Below are 22,723 nucleotides of genomic sequence, written 5' to 3'. Positions count from 1 at the left end.
ATGATTATGATATGATAAGCAATAAATTTTTTTTTACAAAACCTGAATTGAAATTATCCTACCCTCTTTCTTCTTTGCGTATAGTTAAGATTTAATGGAGGCATCATAAAAAAAAAAAAAAAAAAAAAAAAAAAAAAAAAAAAAAAAGAACACTCATGAAAAGATAATAATGAAGGCAGCTGGGGTATAATTTCAGTGACGCCATGTATGTCCCAGAGTCTCTAGTATACTTCCAGCTCCAAATATTATGTCCCAATCTAAAACCAGCCAAATCTGAGCTGAGAATGATCTTCATAATAACTGCTTAGGAAGATTACTGGAGCTAGACGTGAATTGTCTCGGTCCCAGCTCTCCCCCTGCAGTGGGAAGATCTTGAGTAAGTCAGTTACCATCCTGGGGATTTATCTCAAACATACTGTCAGGACATTGCTCACCAGGTAGCTGTATGGGTTTAAAAGGATAATGGACGTACCAGCACTTTGGAAAATACCATGTGCATGATATAAGTGTGAATATGTGTCTGTATGCACACATATACACATGGATGTATGTAAACTTTCTCAATTGACCCATACTGTACAAGCACACCCACACAGTCATGTAGTCACTTTCTTCCTTACTGTAACAGTGTCTCCATCAGGGGAAGATGGTCAAACATCATTCCAGATTTCACCTCCTGCCCCCATTCTCTTCTCTGTTTACAACTAGATGGCTTGAAATCATAGTCATTCAGGTTCCCGCTTCTCCCAAACATGCCGTGGAGCATGAACAGGCCGGAAATGACAAATGTTACCAGCTTAGGTTTCACCTCTCTCTGTGCCCCTTGCTCTTCCTCTCTGGTGTGTATTCTGTAGCGTAAGTGAAGCAATCGAAAGTGAGGGTGGGAGCATGGACAATTCTTATCATAAATAATCAGCTACAATATAAGGGCTAACATCTAGTGTTCAAAAACATACTCTCCCAGAGTGTGTCTCCCTCTCTCTCTCTCTCTCTCTCTCTCTCTCTCTCTCTCTCTCTCTCTCTCTCTCTCTCTCTCTCACACACACACACACACACACACACACACACACACACACATCCATTTTTAATCTCAGGGATTGGTTAATTCTAGAAAAGTAAAAATTAGTTCAGGATAAAGTCTAGCCCCTTTTTTGACATTGGAGGATCCCAAACCATGCCCCTCCTCTTCCCAGCTTCATTCTGGCCCACTGGCCCACTGGCCTCCCAGTCTTACCTGCCATATCCCTCTCACTTCCCATGCCTCCCTCCTGATGCTCTACGGCCCGGATTGCTCTTCTCTTCTCCCCATCCCTCCTTCTTCTGCCCGGAAATCTCTGCTGTGAGGACCCAAGTCCAGTGATGCTCCCGCCAGACAGGTCTGAGTCAGTAACCTCATCTGTGACCTCATCACATGGGTACACAGCCATCCCTACCATGAATCAGCGAATGTGGCCTGGGAGGAAGGATGGAAAGAGGGTTGGAGGGAGCTCAGCACTACTCTGTTCTTTCTTCCCAGCTGCTCAGTAAAACCAGGCCTGATGGGCTGTATTCTCAGCCACACCTGAGAGGTAGACTTTTCAAGCGGGGAGGAGAGGGGCATGGTGCCACCCACTGAGTCCTCTGCCATCGCTCCGGCAGGGCTAGTTCCATAGTGAGGCACTGGGTCCCTTCCTTGAAGCAGCCCTTTCAAAATACTTCCTGGGTGGGGGGTGGGGGAGGTCATAAAATTTATGGACCTTGTCAGACTTTTTAAAAATTTATACAACAGCAAGTTGAGAGGACTCAGAGGATGGAGTGTAGAAATGAATTTTTCATTCATTCTCTAGGAAGAGAGCTATTTTAAATTTTCCAAGCATGATGCATGTTCTCCTTCTTCCATAAATCAGCTCCGTTCTAGGGGATGTTAGGTCTATATATTGATCGCCATGGACCAGCATCCCTTAAGGCTCCGCTCCATGCATCAGCGGGTAATTTCCAGGGAAGGGTGTTCACGGAGACTGGTTAGCCAGCTCTCCTGGAGTTGTTAGCAGACACCATGCTCAGGCCCAGGCCAGAGGCCGCTCTTCTGCAGAGGCCACTCCTGGGACCATAAGACTCGGTGGTATCTGCTCTGCTGGCCTCCCCAGTGCCAGCCGGCCCCTGTCCTTTCCGAGTGGCCCTACAAGAGCAACAAAGGGAAGGCCAGAGCTGGGTACCACACATCAGACTGGGCACTGTCCTCACTGAGAGAGAGGGGGTCTAGGACCCAGGGCCCCATCCTAAAGGTCCGGCAAAGACTGGACAGGGAGTGGGTGTTGCAAGTTGCAGGAAGGATGCCGCTGAATCTTCTTCAGCACAGAATCTCCCACTCGCATTCTTCACGTCATCAGAAGGCTTGAAATTGCACCAATTAGAGATTAACTAGGGAGATGGTTGCATTGAGTCATTCACACATTGGAGTCCGTTAGATTCCCTCGATTTTTTTTTCCCTTTACGCATTATTTTTCTCTCAACACGGAAACCCCTCCACCCTCCACCCCCAAAAAGGAGTTTTGGAAGCAGGCAGAGAGACGTAGGGAACGTTGGCCTTGGAGACCAGGCATTGAGCAGGAAAAGGTGGGACCAGGAAGGCCTCAGGCAGACACAATGAGCAGGGAGCTCAGTGCATGAGGAGCAGGGAGAGGACGGTGAGGAAGGCCAGGCACCTTGCCCAGAGGGGTAGGGGTGACCCACGAGCAGGCTGTACCGGAGAGCCCGAGGGAACAGGTGTGATCAGGGCTGCTGAGTAGGACAGCCATTAAAATACTGAGATGGAGCCCATAGCCTCAGAGCTGAAATGTCCCAGAATTTCGGAACCTTCCAGTTTTAGAAATACAATCCCCTGCAGTCCGTTATGAAACAACACAGGTTGTCCTGCCACCCTGGGTGCGCACGCAGCTCCCCATGACCCGGCCAGGGAAGGTGGTTGCCTGGCCCAGCAGGAGGCCCTATGTCCTGGCCCCACACAGCTTGCTGGTGAGTCTGCATGCTGTGCCTTCTGCCTTCAAGGTGCTCACCTCCCTACCTTTGCGAAGCTGGAGAGAAGCGTGTGCTGGTGGGTCACAGGGCCCACAAGCCTGAGCAGCAGCTGTGGTGCCAGTTATTGCCCCTAAGCCTCAGTTTGCTAACCTGAAAAATGGGAATAATCTCTCTCATGCGGCTGTGAGGAGGATCCATGGAAGTAGTTGGGGTCGACTGCAAATTGTTCTTTGAATATAAGCTACCATCATTCATAACACTGATTATCAGGAAAATGAAACCAAAAAAAGTATGGAAAGGTGCTTTGCTTTGTAAATCATACACAAAGCGGAGTTGTATTGTGACTGTGAACCTCCTACCCCTGGGGAGGGCCAAGAGGGTAGCCCATGCTGCGTAGCTAAGGAGCCCCCTCCCTTCACCCTCTGCCAGCTGCGTCTCCAGCCCCTCTTCCCCGCTGTGGCTGGTTCCTTAGTGAAGAGGACAGATAAGGAGGCCAAGGAGCACTTGACATGGATGCACCGGAGGGACTGACGGGGAGGCAGTCCTCGAGACAGCTGATCCCCATCTGCCTCCATTAGCCCATCCAGGCCCCTGCAGTTCAGGGCTATCAGAGCAGCTGGGCTCAGGCACCTGCCCAGACACTCTGCCTTCCCCTCCTGGGCTCTGGCAGCCACATCTGCGCATTTAGAGGAAAGATGCCTCCTGCAGCGGCCCAGACAGGATCCGTGATAGACACGAAAACCCTTGACCTCTGGCAAAGCACAGCCCCACCGTGAGGCCATCTATTCGTGGCCTGGGAGGCGAGGAGATGCCGTGGTAGCTCAGGAGCAGAAGTTTCGTGGTCATGAGATTGGGCTGCCAAGTTTGCTGGGGCCCGCAGGCTGCCAAGCATCGCACACCGGCAAATGCCTCGTCCTTGGGCCCGGAGAGACCATCCCAGGTACGGCGGAGAGGGAGCCCGAGGCGTCCTTGGCCGTGGGGCGTCTCATGCTTTCTCTCCTGTCCTCTGTGCTGTTGTGCTGCGTTTCGTAATTCCGGGTTGTTCTCCATGTGCAGATTTGACTTGTGTGTGTGGCGCTGAGCCCTGGAAAGCTAACAGCATGGCATTGTACAGGGCCGATGTTGTGTGTTGTAACTGCAAGAGGCTGAACCCACAGCACAGACCTAATGGAATATTCCAGAGCACTGCTCTCGGGGTGCACGCCTCGGGGTTTGGGTGAGTTGGTGGTGAACCTCTGGGCCGTGAGTGGCAGAGCCCTCACTCTCCCCACCAACCGGACCCCAGGCTGAACCGAAATGTGTGGGAACTCCTAATCCGCTGTGTATGCCCCGAGGGTCTCCTTGCATTTTTTAAAAAGTTATTACACAATGTTTTAATAGACAGGCTCTGCATGCCAGGTAGTGGATTTGAAACAGATTGGACTTTATTTGCTCACATTTGGGGGATTTTTTTTGTGTGTGTGTTTTTTAATTTCTTTATTGGTTATGGTGTCACCTAATTGTCCTCATCCTCCCATTCCTATCCTAAACCCCTCCCTATGTATGCCCACCCCCCTGTTGTCCATGACCACTGGTTAGGCTTATATGCATGCACACAAGTTCTTTGGTTGGTATCTCTCCTTTGCCCCTACCCAGTGACTGACTTCCTTTGTAGAGAAATTAAATTTAAAGAGACCTCACTATAGAGACAAAAGCTGGGAGATTCGAGGTGTGACTGTTTAATAATGGTTTCCTGCTGAGGACTGGGGTGCAGAGATCCATGGTTTTTTGTTGTTTTCTACTTCTTTCTTCACTCATCCTAAATCTTCCTATTCTTCCTGCTGGGATACTGCTCCTGTGTAGACCCAAAGAGAGACACTTCAGACAGGGAAACAGCAGCCCCGAGTTAGAGACTCAGACTGCGTTTTCTCCTCTTCCCCACTGGAACCCCCAAACCACTGAGCAGTTTGATGAAGTCAACTTTTCCTGTAAAATCGAGATTTTAAAACATGCCTTGTCTGATGCTTACTATGAGGCTTATTGCATGTGTGACTTAACTCTACATCATCCTGGACAGATAAGGCCAGGACAGACAGGTTGAAAATCTAGGAAGTACAAATCAGACCCAGCCCCCAAAAGTCTCCGAGTTTTTACTTACAACTTTCTCCTTAGGAGTCTTTTCGTTCCACATAGCACTTCCTTCAAGGAAAAAAAATAGTCACGCCCTGTCATTTCCGCTGCTTAACAGTAGCTTCATTCCCCGGGGACACATCTCAGAGAGTATGGAAAGGTGCTCTCCTGGTGTTCTTAGCTTTCCAGATACAACCAGAAGCTCAGAGAATGCAATAAGGTCCTCCATTTCCTGCACCTGCAACTCAGGTTTAGGATACCCATCTCAACAACCTCGGATTTCCTGCAGCTTTGAAATGTCACTGTGACTGTTTTTAACATTTGACTGAGGCCCTGGGGATGGGTGGCATTTGGGGTGTTCTCAGGAAAGCACATTAACGGCTCGCCTTGTCTCTCCAGACCCAGGGGGCAGGCTCTCCTCGCTCCTCCCCCAGCCACACCATCAGCAGGCCCATCCCCATGCCCATGCGGTCCGTGTCTGCCTGCTCCACCCCGGCCCACACGCCTCAGGACTCCCTCACAGGGGTAGGGGGAGACGTGCAGGAGGCGTTTGCACAAAGTAAGTGGCTTTATTTTCCGTTGTGTTCTGCTTTGATGTGACAGACAAGTCACCGAGGTCCTCTGAATGGTCTAAAGCCGGTACGTTCTAGGCCCATGGTCAGCAAACCGCGGCTCGCGAGCCACATGCAGCTCTTTGGCCCCTTGAGTTTTTAGCAAAGGCCAGCTTAGGAGTACCCTAATTAAGTTAATAACAATGTACCTACCTATATAGTTTAAGTTTAAAAAATTTGGCTCTCAAGAGAAATTTCAATCGTACTGTTGTTATTTGGCGCTGTTGACTAATGAGTTTGCCAACCACTGTTGTAGGCTATTCCGTGGCGTCTGGCAGAGCCTGGCTATTTTTAGAAACTCCTGGCTAATCTGTTCCGCACCTCACCATCTTACCTTCCTGAGGTTTCTATTTATCGGCCCCATTTTTTATGTGTTTTTGCCCGTTAAGGGAAAGGAAGGCCTTTCACAAATATCTCAGGAAACTCTCCATGGAATCCGTGTTTTAAATTCTGAAAGATCTCCTTTTCTGCTTCTCTGCATGAAAGTAAACTCGAGATTGAGATGAAACAATTCAGCTCTTTAGCCTGTGATCGGAAGGAAGGGTAGTTGTTCTACAGATGCCCTTAAGAGCTGGATCTGCCTGTACAATGGGGGGCTACCCCGTTAGGCCTCTGTAGTTAATAGAGGAGCGCAAAGCTGAAGGGAGATGGCAAACAGCATTCTCACTGGTGGCCTCTTCCATTTACACACTCATGGTTGGGAAGGGGGAGGGGAGAGTGGACGAATCCCAAGGCAAGTGGTTTTACTCATTTGAAAATATTTTAACAATTTTTAAAACTTTTCTTGCCGTTACTTTTTAAATTTGGAAAAAATTGGGGCAGGGGGGGTTAAGGGGAAGGGAATCCTCCTGCAGACCCTCACCCTGCTGATCTCATTCCTAGAAGTGAACACTATTAACAGTCTGGTCCTTCTCAACTTTTCACTTACAGATAGATAGATGATGATGATAGATAGATAGATAGATAGATAGATAGATAGATAGATATGTTTAAGTGCATTTTATAGACACTGTTTTTCACACAAAGAAGCTCATGCTTATTTTGGTTCATAATGTGCATTTTCTTTAAATTGCCAATTTACCATGGCATTCTTCCAGGTTCTTACCTATGGATCTGAGGTTAAGAAAAACAGCGATATCACTTCTGGGAATTTATCCGAAGGCAAAAAGTCAGAAGATCAAAAACAAAATAGTTTTGTTTCCAACATATATGGCAGCTAAGTTTTATCATTTCCGTTAGATGTAAAGCACATAGAGATCAGTAAGAAGAAGACATCGCCAAAATAAAAATAGGTGAAGGGTATAAACAGAGAAAAATTATAAATGGTCAATAACAGTATGAAAACATGTTTAAAAAACCAATAATATCCAGATACAGAAAAGTGTGAGGAAACAGTTCCTCTCACCCACTGTGAATGGAGACAACAGCCTTACCTTTTACAAGGGGAAGAATGCTGCATTCTCTCTTATGAGGGAAAAGGAAAGATCCATAATAGGGCTTTTTCTTCTGGAAAAAAAAAATAATTTAAGTTATACACAGTAACTAGGTTTTATTTTAGTTTTCAGAAGGAAAAATGTCCTTTCCCTAAATCTTACTTTAAGGAAATTTTAAATCAGTTTGAGCTTCCTATTAGGATTACTGCTTCGTGTAACTACTTTGATTTTTTTAAATTTTCATGCATCTATCCTTCCACTAATTTAGTTGTACTTTCTGAGAAGTGACAGGAGGAAGTGTAGCCAAGCTCACAAAGAACTTGCGCTGCATACATTCATCGGTAAGTCAGATATTTGGAATCTTGGTCCCTTTTTGCCAAAGATTATGGCAATCAGCCCTCTGCTCCCTCTCAACCCTGCCTGGTCCCCAGGCCAGCCCACCGAGACCCCTCTAACCCTTAGCATGCTTGGAACATCATGCTAATATTTCTCTCCCATGAAGAAACAAGAACTAAGTTCCAGTTCTGGGTACCGGACATACATCTTGTGCACATGCCTTGCAGCCAGAGCAAGAGACAACACGCTTTTCCCTGCTGTGAGGCAGTGGTTGGCAAACTCATTAGTCCACAGAGCCAAATATCAACAGTGCAACGATTAAAATTTCTTTGAAGAGCCAAATTTTTTTAAACTTAAACTTCTTCTAATGCCACTTCTTCAAAATAGACTCGCCCAGGCCACATTTTGTGGAAGAGCCACACTCAAGGGGCCAAAGAGCCGCATGTGGCTCTCGATCCACAGTTTTCTGACCACGGCTCTGGGGCATTCAGTACAGAGGGTTCCCATTCCCACGAGGTAACTGGAAGGGGTGGGGGAGCTCAGAGAGGCCTGACTGGACACAAGGGCTGCGGTGAGAGAGATAGAATCCAGTGGGCTCGGCCACCAGGTAGTGGCTGAAATGGTCGGAGCGGCTGGAAAGGTGCAGCTCTCCTGGCAGAAGCTGGCCGTTTCCTCTGTGTGGGTTGTTCTTCCAAAGGGCCAACACACACACTGGTTTGCCTGGGACCATCCCCATGGGTGCTGGGTCACCCCGTCTTATTATTCAGACCTCCCTCATTCACTTGCAGAATTGTCCCAGTTTGGACAATACATGATATGAACCCCCATCGGTTGCCATGTGTTCCTTCGCCAGAGACCACTGCCCCGAGCACAGGTCCTTCTTCCCAGGAAATGAACCAAAGCGCGTCTGTAAAGGAGACGTCTTGGGACTTCTCTTGCTTGAGAATGGCCTTGGAAATGATAAGCAGCCTGAAATTTGGGGGAAAGGAAATGCTTTGATATATTTTTTTATTTATTTGTTGTCATTTCTTCTTCACTTAAGGTTCAAGAAGAAACTTAAGGAATGACTTGCTAGTGGCCGCGGATTCCATCACTAACACTATGTCCTCCCTCGTGAAAGAGCTGAACTCCGGTGTGTCCCTGTCCCCTCATTTGTCTGCTCTGCAGAGGAGCCCGAACGTTCTCAGGGCTCCTGGTAGAGACCTGCTCACTGTCCAACATAAAAAGATTTTCTGGAAGATCTATGTGATGTTTGGTTGCCATATTCAGGTTTTTAACTGATGTTTATAGCTGCTGACGAGCAGATTATTAATACATGCTTAATGCAGAAAGTTTAACAGTGTAGAAAAGAATAGATGAAAAACATATTTAAATGGACTTATAATTCAAGAAGCCAAAGAGAGTCACTGTGAACATCTCTCATGATGCAATGTGACAAGACACAGAAGTGATTGCATAAGGTGCAAATGTTTTATTTACTAATTCAGACTCTGTTCATTGGAAATGAATAGCTATTTGGATGGGTCTAATCTGAAATTTCCCTTTGCAGTATCTCTCAAGATAGATCTGCCCAGAGTATAAATAGCAGAAAATTGTGAGAGTCTCTTTATCCTCATAATGCTACACAGAGCTTTAAAAATGTTATTCAAACAATGAATATTCTAATAATTATCCTACCAGTTACTAATGCATCTCATCTGTTCCTCGAAGCACACATAGCAAGATATTTGACTGTCATGTGGTTGAGATTACAACAACTACAAGAAATAAAACTTCAATATTAAAAAAAAATTGGGATTTAAACTTCTTAAAATCTCTATAATAAGAATTAAAGTAATAAAAATTGTTCCTGCTATTTTAGATTAAGATTACCAAATAGGATGAAGTTGGCAGTCGTTAATATATCATGGAGATTGCTAACAATGTTATTCTTATTATAGAGGTCTCAAGTACTATTAGTTTATACTCTTACTAGAGGCCCGATGCACAAAATTCGTGCAGGAGTAGGCCCTCCTTCCCCTGGCTGCCAACACCGGCTTCCCTCCGGCACCGGCAAATACCCGGGACCCGGTCTTTCCTCGCAGCCCCGGCTTCGTCTGGAAGGTCGTCCGGTCTAATTAGCATATTATGCTTTTATAATTATAGGTAGTGCTCTGAAAAATTAAGTGAATGTAACACTTTGGGTTTGTATTTCCTACACTAAAGTAACATTAAGCAAAGGTAGCAGTTTTCCTGCAAAACAGAAGTTGTAATTTAGTAAGACACTAAAGATTCCTTATAGCATTACCGATATTTAAAAATAAAAATAAAAAAATACAATGCTGTATAGCAAATGCTTTTACAGTAACTCATGTTCAGTTTCCATGCTCAGTTGGAACTGAAATAAACACTTACTTGACTTACATACAATAACTGGTTAATACTTTATGCAGTGCAGGTTGGTTTATGTTAAGCCTCACCCTGTACCTGCTGATCACAAAGACTCTAACAAGTTACTCTCTGTTTCTTCAATTTACCTCATAGAGGTGGGGAGTGAAACGGAGAGTACTGTGGATTCTGAGTTTGCAAGGACTCAGTTTGAGGACCTTGTCCCATCGCCAACCTCGGAAAAGGCTTTTCTAGCGCAAATCCACGCCCGGAAACCCGGGTACATGCACGGCGGAGCTGCCCCAAGCACCATGCGCAGCGATGTGTGAGTACCTCCTGTTCAGGGGTATAGTCTCAGTACCGGGACACTGTCAGGAGCAAAGGAAAATGAAAACATGGTTGTTTCATTTTTTATTTTGAGAAGAGATGATGCCGCTTCCTTTTCTGACAGAAGTGGTAAAGGGACTACATTTGAATGTGGCCTTGTGACTTCCCCCCTCACAATTTCCAGAGCGTATCAGTAACCAAAACAACCAGTGCTGATTGAGAGCCTGGCTCCCCCAGGAACTGTGCTGGTTTGATACAAACTAGTATTTTTTTTAAAAAATCACTCCCAACCTTCCAGGGCTCACAGACCAGTTAGGAGGTTAGTCATCTTATCTTCAGAATCTTCTGTCTTTGCACTTGGAGGACCCAATGATGCAGGAGGCTTCTGTTCAGAATGGGATGAACAGTATCGTATAAGCACTAGGAATCGAGATATATATAGTCATGCACCACTTAATAACGGGGATATGTTCTGAGAGAGGCATTGTTAAGCGACTTAGTCATTATACAAACTACATAAAGTGCGCTTACACGAACCTAGATGACCCAGCCTACTGTACACCTAAGCTCTATGGTACAGCTGATTACTCCCAGGCCCCAAGCCTCTACAGCAGTGGTTTTCAACCATTCTAATGCCGTGACCCTTTAATACAGTTCCTCATGGTGTGGTGACCCCCAACCATAAAATTATTTTCGTTGCTACTTCATTACTGTAATTTTGCTACTGTTATGAATCATAATGTAAATGTCTGTGTTTTCTGATGGTCTTAGGTGACCCTGCTAGCAGTTCTCAACCTGTGGGTCGTGACATCAGAAAGGTCGAGAACTGCTGCTGTAGAGCCTAAGACCATCGGAAAACACAGATATTTACATTATGACTCATAACAGTAGCAAAATTACAGTTATGAAGTAGCAATGAAAATAATTTTATGGTTGGGAATCACCACAACATGAGGAACTATATTAAAGGGTCAAGGCATTAGAAAGGTTGAGAACCACTGCTCTACAGGGTGTTGCTGTAGAAAACAACATCAGGTTAAATCAAGCACAAGAGAAGTTGATGCAATTGGGAGACAAAGTAAGAAAGAGATGCTAGGGGCACGGCCGCCATAGCACAGCATACCATTTCCCAGAAAACTTCTTATAAGTAGAAAATAACACTACAACATATAGTAAATATATAAACTGGTAACACAGTCATGTATTATCATTATCAAGTATAATGTATTGTACATAACTGTATGTGCTGTACTTTCATACAACTGGCAGAGCTTACACCAGCATCACCACAAACACATGACAACAATGATGTCAGGATGCAATAAAAAATTTTCAGCTCTATTATAATCTCATTAGAGGCCCAGTGCACGAAATCAAGCACAGGTGGTTCCTCCACCTGGCCGACAATCAGGCCTGAACAGGGCCAATCAGGGCCAGCCGACTGGGTGGAGGGGCCACGGGAAGTTGGCCAACTACATGAGGTTGGCTGTGGGAGCGCACTGACTACCAGGGGCAGCACCTGCTTTGAGCATCTGCCCCCTCGTGGCCAGTGTGCATCATAGCAACTGGTCATTTGGTCAACTGGTCATAATGGTCACTTAGACTTTTATATATATAGATGGGACCACCGTCATGTGTCATGTATATGGTGGGTCCTTGTATCATATATATGGTAGGTCCTTGACCAAAGCTTCATTATATGGCATGAGACTGTAAATGTATAAAACCTCATTATAAAGAAATACAATGTGGCTGACTTGTTGAACATGTACAAATCTGACCCTTGAAAGACATTTTGCAAAGGTTTTCATGCATTTAGGCTTCTGTGCCCTGACAGAAGCCAGCAGACTCAGTGACGTCCCCACTAGACTTGCGGTGAAGCTGAGAAACGAGGGTGACACAGGCCAGAGCTGCAGAGCCCAGTGGGGGAGGGGAAAGAGGGAAACAAAGGCAGGGAAGAGGAGGGGCCTCTGAGGGCGGGGTTCCCGGGCTTGTGATAAACGTGGGCAGAGGTTCACACAAAGACAGAAAGGGAATTGCTCGCAATTCCAAACAGCTCCAGAAGGTGATGGTGCATTGGGTGAAAGGTACTGCAGACTCATCTACAAAAATCAACGGCTGTTTAAAGACCCAAAGAAGGAACTGAACAGAGGCCTTCCTGGTGTTTTTGGCTCCCGATCCAAGCAGGGAGTGGAAGACCAGTCACGATGGGGAATTATAAATAGACGTGCTGGGGAAGCCAGCAGCGGAAAGGCTGAGCATGAGAACAGAACAAATACGCTATAACGTCATTTAATGGGGCTGCTTTAATAATTTCAGTTTGCTCTCTTGTCCTTTCCTCTGTCCTTTAGAATTGTTATTCCAAATGGTGACGTCGTTAGCACCAGTTTTAGTCTAGTTAGTAAACACATACCCATGTGACTTTCTATGATTAAGCTTTTACAAGGTGGTTACTTAAATTGCTCTCATTTTGATCCTAAGATCCAAGGCTGGAGCTAAAGCCACTCCACATGACTGCCCCTGGATGCTGGTGGCGGTTCCGGCCACAGGAGTCGGGGAGAGAAAGCTCACAGAGGCCTCGCAGACCTGTTCATGCTGGACCCAAACCTCTAAAAATAATGAGAACATGCCGTACAGATATAAATAAACACTAGCCATGGCATTTAAATTCCCATCCAGAAACCTCCTTGAGCACTCTTCATTGTAGGGGGTGTTTTAATATCTGCACTATCTAAACCTGTACTGTGTTTTACCCTGAGAATATTTTAATCATATAATTTAGGGAGTAAATTTCTGACCTAAGAGCTTTATATATTGGGGGGGGGGGGGGGAGTTTGAATAGATGGAGATAGTCACACATTGGTGAATGAGGTCATTCTTATCTATTTCACAGTGAAATTGGACAATGTAAGTGGATTTCTTATATGTAGAGCTGGTATACATCTTTGAGATCAAGAGCTATGTGTTAGAGTGTTACGCTTGCTGACAGTGATTGGTTGATATTCTGAGACTTGATCCCACTATGGAAATAAAGCACATGGGCGTACACACCCACACGCGTGCGGAGCACAGAGGCGGTTAGATTAGAAACAAATGTCCTCACTCTTTATTTCACTAGAGGGCTCACTCTCCTTAGAGAAAGCGTTCTTGGATTCCACTTATAATATTTTTTTTAATCCCCATATTGGGAAAAGTATATCCTCCTGAAAGATAAGCCTGTCTTTTCTAAGACTGACAACCATCCAAAGGGCATCTCATTTCTGTAAACCCTAGAAAAACATGGATGACTGGTGATCACCAGAGTGCCATAGGAGAACTGCATGAGAATGCCTTGACCATATATTTCCCTATATTTCCAAAGGTGTGTGTGTAGTTTTTTTTTTTAAGTTTTGTGTTCCATAACAGAACACACTGAATTGAAGTGAATTGGAAGACAAATAAAATGTTCCCTCCGAAACTACAGCTCACACATGAATTTCACTTAGACTTCCCTTTTTAAGATTTGCTCCAAAACCCCATCTGTGGCTCGTTCCCAGGGTCACAGAAGATGGGGATCCCTATGTGCGGCCCGAGGAGGAGCACTACGAGAATGACTCGGTCCGGCAGCTGGAGAACGAGCTCAAGATGGAGGAGTACCTGAAGCAGAAGCTGCAGGACGAGGCCTACCAGGTACCGGGGCCAGGCCCACACCACCCCCCACTTCCGCCCAGCCCCGAGGTAACTGGGTCTTTTACATAACTAGGAAAAACCAGTGCCTTCTCCCTCCTCCCACCCTACCTTTCTGGAATATTCTTACTATACTCCTTAGTCTGTGTATTCTAGACACTAAAGATTCCAGCTACTTCTTGTAGCCATCACTCACCCTGTGTGATAACTTCTGGTCTGGAAAGTGAAGGGGGGGGGGGGGGGGCCCTTGTCACACAGCAGAAACCCGGTGACTAACAGTCCATCCCCCTCCTGGGTCATCAGCAGAGATGCTTGTTCTCTGTGATGGGAAAGAGATACAGAGATCAAGGCACAAGGCAACTGAATAAGCATAAATGCATCTCCTCATTGTCCTCAGCCTCCCTCACCCCCTACCTCATGGGAAATGTAAGTAACAAGCAAGCGACAAACCTCACCCAGGAATGTTGGGGAGTGGGGGAGGCTGCAGGCCCCAGGATCCCGAGTGTGGATGGACAGATTGTCGTATATACTGGACTGCATTCATCCACTGAGAATTCACCAAACGTAACTCATGCAGTAGCTCATCCTAAAGGGATGCGTTCTCCCCGCAGAGGCGGCGCCAGGCCGTGTTGGTCTTCCTGGTCTGTTCCCTTTCCCTGTAGTCCACCCTGTTTTCTTGGGGTTCAGGGGACTCAGGGGTGTTTGCCTGACAGACCCGCTGCTCCCCGGGCCCCAGCTGGTTATTTCACTGTCAGGCTTTCTGTCCAATGGCCAGAGAACTTTCTCCTCGTTCTTAGGTCAGCAGAGCCTCTCCTGTTAGGGAAAAGAGTAGCAGAGAGAACAAAGTGTCTTCTATTTCCCGTATGTTTATAGATTAAGGTTTGAAATATGTTCCCAAGAGGACAGCTGGAGCACTTGCCTTCCCCCCACCCCCACCCCCAACACCAGGAAGCAGCAAAGGTGTGACCTCTTTGGGATGCTCCATTCGCCCACATTTCAGGAGCAAGTAGCATGTGGGTCTTGTCACACACAAAATAGCCAAACCCATGACTAGATATGTAATGCCGTGCTACAGGGCTGCAGACACAAAGCCGCCTGCAGTCCGGACCCACCGAGAAGACTCTTTCTTTGGGTTTCCATGACCCATGCACAGGAGGAAGTCAGCCTGGGCGAAGCTGCCAGGGTGGGTCTGGGAATGTGAGGGATGCTCGCACAAAGCTTGTTTGATGCTCCTGCCTAGGAGAAGAGAGATACGGTGAAATTATCAATACTCTGTTTCATGCTAAGTCATCAATACTCTGGTTAGAGGCGCCTGGTAGGCCTCCCATCTTGGAGCTCATATCAGTGCCAGGATTTGGGTGGCAGCAGTAACCGAATTTCTAGGTTTTATTTTATCTATTTATCTATCTATCTATCTATCTATCTATCTATTTATTATTGATTTCAGAGAGGAAGGGGGAGAGAGAGAGAGAGAGAGAGAGAGAGAGAGAGAGAGAGAGAGAGAGAGAGAGAGAGAAATATTAATGATGAAAGAGAATCATCCATTACCTGCCTCCTGCACGCCCCCTACTGGGGATCGAGCCTGCAACCTGGGCACGTGCCCTGACCTAGAAAAGAACCGTGACCTTCTGGTTCATAGGTCGACACTCAACCACTGAGCCATGCTGGCTGGGCTCTAGGTTTTCTTTTAAGGGAGGCAGCCATTCCATATAACTAACTAGATTTTTGTTGTTGTTGTTTCAATGAATTAGGAATTTAACGGTGTCTGAGTAAGACAAAAGGAAATTCTGTTCATGCTTAAGATCCAGTTGGAGCTTTTGCCATCTCTGGTCAATCTTAAGCTCCTCTCTCTCTTCTTTCCTTTCCATGTCTGACAACTTCAAGGGAAAGGCAACCAAAGGGGCCAGGAGATTCTAACAGGCCGTGTGTCCCCACTCAGGACATGTGCCCTGGCGAACACTGTGGTGGTTTTCCTTGACGGCTCTGCCAGCTCATGTTTACAGATTATGGTTGTTTGGTGGCTCAGATGCTGCTGTCATTCACTGCACTCTCTGTCTCTCTTTCTCTGACTTTGTGCATGGCTTCCAACAAAATAATTCACCTGCTTGACTGCATCACAGACTTGACATGTCACCTTTCTTGTTTGTGTCCTTTGTCACCCGCAGGTCAGCTTGCAAGGTTGAATACAATATCCTTTTATCACTCTCCTCTCAAGTAAGTACCCTCTCGTTTAGGAGGAAGCGTGGCCACTGTACACTCAATTCTCATAACTTGCAACCTAAGTTCACAATCACACTCTGTTGGGCGTTTCTCTGTGAGAAAATATCCTCCTTCCCTGCTTTTGTCCAAGAACCAGTCCAGTCTATGGGGCATCCCACTACACCGTGGGGAGATTTGGCCAACGATCTTGAGAGATGACTTTTTAACTCTGTTCATTAGGGGAAATGGCACAGAAACTTCTCCAACGCCAGATAACCCCCCACCCCTCAAAGTTTTCCATGGCCACATAGCCACATCACAGTCCATAAGAGCACCTGAGTCTGAGCTCTCCATCACTTGAGAAGCAATGGTCCAGGCTCGCTCAGCACTTCCAGAGACGGATCAGCTCCTTGGACTTGGCTGTCCTCTGGGTTCAGCACGTCAGAGAGACAGGGGAGTGCCGAAACAAAGGCAAAAATAAAAATAAAATAAAAGCAGCAAAACACAGAGGAAAACATCTGCAGGCTTTTACGTTTGGAATAGCTGGTTCGAACCCTTTGTGGAATTCAGGAGAGTGCAGTCACTGATATGGCACGTGGCCCTTTCCCCCAAGGGCCTGCCCACCTGCCTGCATACATGGGAAATCCTCAAGGGATGTTTAATGGAGAGAGAGCAGCACTTGACTGGCGGCACCACTGGAGGGTGGTAGTCTGAAGCTTGGGCTCTGGACCCTAATCTACCCACGTTCAAGTGGGAGCTGCAGCAAATGCTAGCAGCACAACCTCAGACACATTAGGGGACCTCTGTGAGCCTCCACTCCCTCTGCACAACGTGCATGGTAATACCTACACCGTAGAGGACACTCCCTCACTGAGGTCCAGTTCTTACAGATCTTACCGGTGGCGGGCACACTATAACGTTGATGAACACGCGCCTACGGGCCTGGCCCTGTGCTCAGGGCCTTATACATGATTCATAGGAGCTGCTGGGGCTCAGCTGTGTGCAATGATTTCATATACCCTCAGCTCCACTGTCCCACATATCTAGATGGTTTCTCCAGCTCCAGCCAGTGACCACTTAGATGCCCCTCATCACAGATCAAAGCGAATCCCTCTCGATGTTATCTGGCTGCACTGGCCCGAGGACTCCTATCTCCTACTGTTACACAGTCTTTCCTAAGCATGGGATCTCGTGAATCTGGAGTGTAGTAAATTCTGGCTGCTAAGTTGTGAAATGACATCAATTATCAATAGTAAAGAGTACATTCTAGCTCACACACCTCCTGTCTCAGTCCTCAGGTTAAGATCGAGCAAGCAAAAATCATGGCATATTTGCTACAATGGAATATATTGACCTCATTGCATTCTGCTCTCCTGATATTATATGTACAACTACAGTGAAAAAATTCTCAGGAGCAGTTCCTGAAAATATTCGCTCCGGTTTGAACAAAACTAGTCCCAAAGGAGCAAGCTTTTTCCTTTAATAGCAGTCTCCCTCACTTAGCTCTGGCAATTTGATTATTTTTGTTCTGCGTGTTATTTAAACATCAGTAGTGCCTTCTTAGAAAAATATATCTTTTTAAAAGCCTAGTGAATTGTCCTTGATGTGAACCCAGATAAAAAGTGGCATTTGGTTCTCGTACCTAAAAGCCAAATACTTCAGTACGTGGGAAGTTCTTGGGCAATGTTTTATCTCTGCCACAAACTTGGCAGGAAAAACAAATCGCACAGCTGTGGCCTCTGCCACTGAGGGCATCCTGTGCCTACCTGGATGGCATTCACAGGGCTCTAAGCAGGAGCCGGCCTGTCAGTAAATCAACCCCTTAGGCAAGACTCGCTCACAACCTGACGGAACCCTGCAGTCTGTCTGCACGTAGCCTAGAAAGACAGCTGGGATTCTAGAGCAGCTTGTGGTATTTAAATCTATTTGACTTCCTGACTGTACTGCAAGGCCAGAAATCATACCACAGTATAGACACCGCTGACCCAAGGGTCCTAAAGGCAGCCGACTTCATCAGCTCCAAGTTCATTCGGCTGCCACTGATCAGGCCTTACGTCGGGAAAGGCCACAAGGCAGGACGCCATTGGCAGGGGAAACTCAGTCTTCTGCTCAAAAGGAGCCTGAGGCCTGTTTGAATATGAACATGCACTTATCAACACAAAAAGCCAGAATACCTGGGTGACTGCTTTTCAACCGGCCACTTGGGGAGAGATGTATACGCGGAGTGCACCACAGCTCCATGAGGCCCACTCAGACTTTGGTTTGTCCGTTGCCATCCCTCTGGCCCCATGGCATTGCACTCAGCCAGCCGGAGCCTAGCTTCAGAAATCAGGGGTTTGAAGATCAAAAGTGGATTTTTTTTGTTTGTTTTTGAGCGGAGCATTCTGCTGGTGAGTCAGTGCTCTCACCTCCTTGTCCAAAGGACAGCGGTGGGTGGCTCTAACCCCCAGGTGCTGCAGGTGCCCCCCAAGCAAGGGACTCACCAGGAGGGTTCTTGTCCTCTTCCAGAAGGCACAACTCATGGCACACACTACCAGGGACATTCATCCCCAGTTATCAGAGGAAGGGAGTAGAGGGTGTGTGTGTGTGTGTGTGTGTGTGTGTGTGTGTGTGTGTGTGTGTTGTGTCTCAGGGGAAAGGGAGGGCCCTAAGCTTCCTGACTTATGAGAACAATTTTCATCTTTAAAAAAATTACACATTCCTTATTCCCAGGCAAACTATAGTCAGACAGATGGTGAGAGTAACATGAGCGCTGGTGACGAAGGGGAGCGCTGCGCCCACCACGCCCAGAGGAGAAGCGGTCTGGCAGCGCCTGGGAGAGGAACCGCCCCACCAGCAGCTCCCGCACACCCGCCCCCAAAGACGTGCTCTGCTGACCGTAGTGCAGCTCATGATTCGTCCTCAGATGTGTAGTTCATAGGTGTGTGTGTGTTAAGAAGAAGAAAAGAAAAAGAAAAAAAGACTTCTGTTCAAAGCTAATTTATCAGCTACATCTTCTATAACATGGCTCATCCCTGGTTTAAAAAAAAAAAAAAAAAAAGAACCACAGGCCGAAAACCCACGCCGCTGTTCCTCACGGTGGCAGTATTAACAAGCATCTTCAATATCATGTGCACATGATACTGAACCTGTTCCGTTTACAGTGACACTATTAATACTGTCTGTAGCTAGGGTTTGATTTCTGAGTTCTTTGAGATTTTAGCAAACCAGTTTATTAGACGATGTACATTTTTTTCCCCCCACAGTAATTGGGACAAAACAACCGCTCACAATTATCCATTGACCCTGAAGGTCTCGGGTCCTGAGTGAGCAGGCGTGGAGGGCCTGGCCTGCCCTGTCTGCCCGGGTCTCCCCGTCCTGTGAGCGGTGCCTGGAGCCAAACACGCCAGGTTAACCCAGTCTCTGGGGCTTCTTTCCCAATTGGAGGTTGTTTTCTTTCAAGATGTTCTAGCGAATCAGCCATAGAATTTAGTGTAAATAATCTTTTTTCCAAATAGAGATCATATTCAAAATAAGACAACGTGAAAATTATATAGAATCTAGTTTTTAAAACTCAGCACAGATCTTCTTAAAACTGTGAACTATGTTTTGGAAATACTCGTTACTAAAGCTGTCTATAAACCACAGGTGCCATACGACCCCCACCCGGACCGCAGTGGTCTCTGCTCTTCCATGGCTTGTTCCTTCCTCTCGGTTTAGCTTTAGGGAGCATGTCTCACCGCACCGCTCGCCCACAGGTCCCCCCCACCCCATCAGGTTGTCCTTCCCCTCTCACTGTACAGGCTTCAAGTGCGCTTGCAAAAAAAACGTTCGTTCCTTTCCTTTCTGAATGTGTATTGCCTTCGCTGGCGCCCCAGTGTTCTGCATGCAGCCTTCTGTGGTCATGTGAAAGGAAGCAGGCTCTTCTCCATGGCAATGGGGTTTTGCACTCAGGGAAGAGCTGGTGTGTAAAAGAGCCGTCAAAGAAGGGAGAACGAAAAACTGCCGATGGTCCTTTGTGAGGACCCCTTTGGAGGAGCACTAACAACCTCCCTTAGGGATTCCTGGGAAATTTGGGGGGGGAAATAACCTACCTTTTTCAAGACATGATGAAATTAAAAGTCCTGTAATAGGTTAGGTCCATTGCGCTTACATCGGCAGCTCTCTGGAATTCCTGCCCTCCTTTCAAAGAAGGAAGAGAACGTCATTTTAGAACAGTGGTTCTCAAAGTGTGTTCCCTGGGCCGGAACAAATCAGCATCACCTGCGAGTTTATTTAGAAATGCAAATTCTTGGGCCCGAACCCAGGCCTATGAATCAGAAGCTCTGGGCGTCGGGCCCCTGCAATCTGCGTTTCCTGAAGCACACAGGTCACGCTGATGCACCCTGAAGGCTGAGAACCACTGCTGTGGGATAAAGCTGTGTAATAGTCTCTGCAAAGGCCTTATTCTGTGCCCGCCTTAAAGCTCCAGCAATTTGATTTGCTTTCCGAGCTGGCAGGAACCTCCTCCCGCCCCACACAGCCGGTGGGTGGGGGTGCCTGGCTGAGAACGGACATCCTGCCATCTCCCTGCGCCCTCTCCAGAGAGCCCGGGGATGGCCCCATCCCTGTGTTTGGTCAGAAGCCGCCTCCTTGGCTGCCCTTTAGAACAACTCACTTGCCTTGGGGTTAGTAAAGCTCTTGGGTGACGTCAGTAAGGAGCTCGTTCTAGCTATTGGTGGGCGTAACCAGACCTTCTTCCAGAGAACCAAGCTGACACCAAAGTGGCACACTGCACAGTTCTCAGATTTCTTTGCACAGGTGGGTTTCATGGCGGGTTTTGTCCATGCCTCTTCACGTTCATCTCCTCTCCACTGCCCATCTCCTGTGAAGCCGTACCTCTCTAGATGGAGCAGATGGTCCCTGCTGCCTCATACTCAGTACTTAAAACTACTCCATCCCAGCTACCTGCATTGCTGTCAGCTCTCCATCACAGCCAGGTAGTTCTTGAACTCTGAACTGTGACCCTGCGGGTGGCGGGCAGCCACCGACTGGACTGAGCTGGCATCTGTTGTCCTTTGTGTTTCTACACGAGAATGTTTGTCTAGGGTTTGAACCCTCTTGCTGATAATCATCCCCCTTGTCGTCATTTTCATTGCCAACTCCATCATGCGGTTGTTGATCCCATCGTACAAAGCCATTGTGAGGACTCTACAAACCGCTGCCCATGACCAGTTCCTGACTAACCAGCCACCTTTTCTTTCTCTTAGCTCTGCGTCAGCACTGAGACCAGACTCAAGCACCCCTGTCCTGTAACCGAGACAAAATGGCGTGTGTTGTTTTGGTTTTTGGTGGTTTTTGGTGGGTTTCTCTCCTTGGTTCTCCAGATTTACTTCTGGGGCCTGTTCTGAGAGCAAACCCAGCAGGTCTTACCTGTCCTGTGCATCAGATACAATTATATCTCGCGGGGGTGTTTCTTGTTCCACATGAATTGCACATCCATCTCCATCAGAAATGATGGCCTATATGAGCACTGGTCTAACACAGCCAACCCTCCCCCACAGCGCCATGTTCATGGAGGGAGGGGGGAGGGGGAAGTCTACTGTAAGGAATTCAGGAATCAGTTGTGGTTGGTCAGGACGGAAGTCGGGGTACGTTTGGTTGGTCAGAGGGAGATGTGCTGGAGATTGTGAAAAATGGATTCTCGGATGATAAGGCAGGGAAGGTTCATTTGTAAGTAGTAATGTGAACTTAATTGCATAAGAGTGTGGCCTTCGTTGTGATATACTATGTATTTTCTTATATGCATGAGCCAAACGGTTGCATCATAATTTAGCACTGATGTCCGCCTTTATTTTGATCATCTTTGTCCACCCTTATTAGTTCTTGGCTGTTCACTGTAGATAAACATTGTAAATATGGCAACTTTTAGTTGCTGCAATCACCTTGGTTCGATTCCACGCAAGGAGCCACAAACAAGAACTCCACTGTGTCCTCAGAAGAAAGGGCATTTTTACTTTTGAACCAAAAAGAGAAAAATAAAATCAGAAGCGTCATATCTTGAGACTAATTAACTGTAAGACATTTTTAATTAAGACTACTGTAATTTGACTCCATTTGAAGTAACCAATACAGAGACCCTAAAGATTTCATGATATTCATTGGTATTGTAACAAAACTACTATTGTATGGGTTTTTTGTATTGCTGTTAAGTATTGTTTTGTTTTTGTTGTGTGTGTGTGTGTGTGAGTGGGTGTGTGTGGGTGTGTGTCGGAACCTCCTGGGGACATGTTATATTTTGAAGTGATTAAACTATTTAATTGTGTGTCTATATTTTGGAATGGAATTATTTCTTCATTAAAAAATGTTTTTAAAAACACTATATCTTGGATATGTTATTCCTTTGTTTCAATGAATCTTTCCTAAAGTAACATGAAGTCAGTCTGTTCAAAGGAAAAAGGCAAGTCATTTCTTGTTGTGTGACGCAGGACCTATCGATTGAGTATTAAGCATCTCAGGTAAAATATCTCACCTTTGGAGCTATGATTTTTTTTTTTAATGGAAAACCTTGTTACAGTCAATATGGAGGTGGATCTGCAATGCTAATAGCTAACATAAGCTTACTTTACATCAGACATTGTTATGAGATTTGCACTTTATATTACTTTTCTTGATCCTCTGAATTTGCAGCATCTAATCAGGTAGTTAGCAAATATTACA

General features: G+C 46.4%; 1 protein-coding gene across 17 annotated transcripts in view; it reads left to right on the top strand.

Moving 5' to 3' along the window:
• DTNA (dystrobrevin alpha) overlaps positions 1 to 22,385 on the top strand; it is a 283,947-nt gene extending 261,562 nt beyond the window's left edge. For 9 of the 17 annotated variants that reach the window (XM_036418363.2, XM_036418365.2, XM_036418367.2 and 6 more), the window contains 5 exons: positions 5,506 to 5,665; positions 8,529 to 8,618; positions 10,010 to 10,178; positions 13,717 to 13,849; positions 21,274 to 22,385. In XM_036418363.2, the coding sequence (XP_036274256.1) occupies positions 5,506 to 5,665; positions 8,529 to 8,618; positions 10,010 to 10,178; positions 13,717 to 13,849; positions 21,274 to 21,414 (693 nt within the window). In that variant the 3' untranslated portion in view covers positions 21,415 to 22,385. Of the gene's footprint in view, positions 1 to 5,505; positions 5,666 to 8,528; positions 8,619 to 10,009; positions 10,179 to 13,716; positions 13,850 to 16,011; positions 16,061 to 18,757; positions 20,103 to 21,273 lie in introns of those variants that run through there. The other 8 variants (XM_036418366.2, XM_036418370.2, XM_045574945.1 and 5 more) reach the window with 2 other exon arrangements.
• The last annotated feature ends 338 nt before the right edge of the window (positions 22,386 to 22,723 follow it).

The sequence above is a fragment of the Pipistrellus kuhlii genome, unplaced genomic scaffold (genome assembly GCF_014108245.1).
Source record: "Pipistrellus kuhlii isolate mPipKuh1 unplaced genomic scaffold, mPipKuh1.p scaffold_m20_p_6, whole genome shotgun sequence".
NCBI lineage: Eukaryota > Metazoa > Chordata > Mammalia > Chiroptera > Vespertilionidae > Pipistrellus > Pipistrellus kuhlii.
This window is presented reverse-complemented; position numbering and strand designations above follow the sequence as displayed.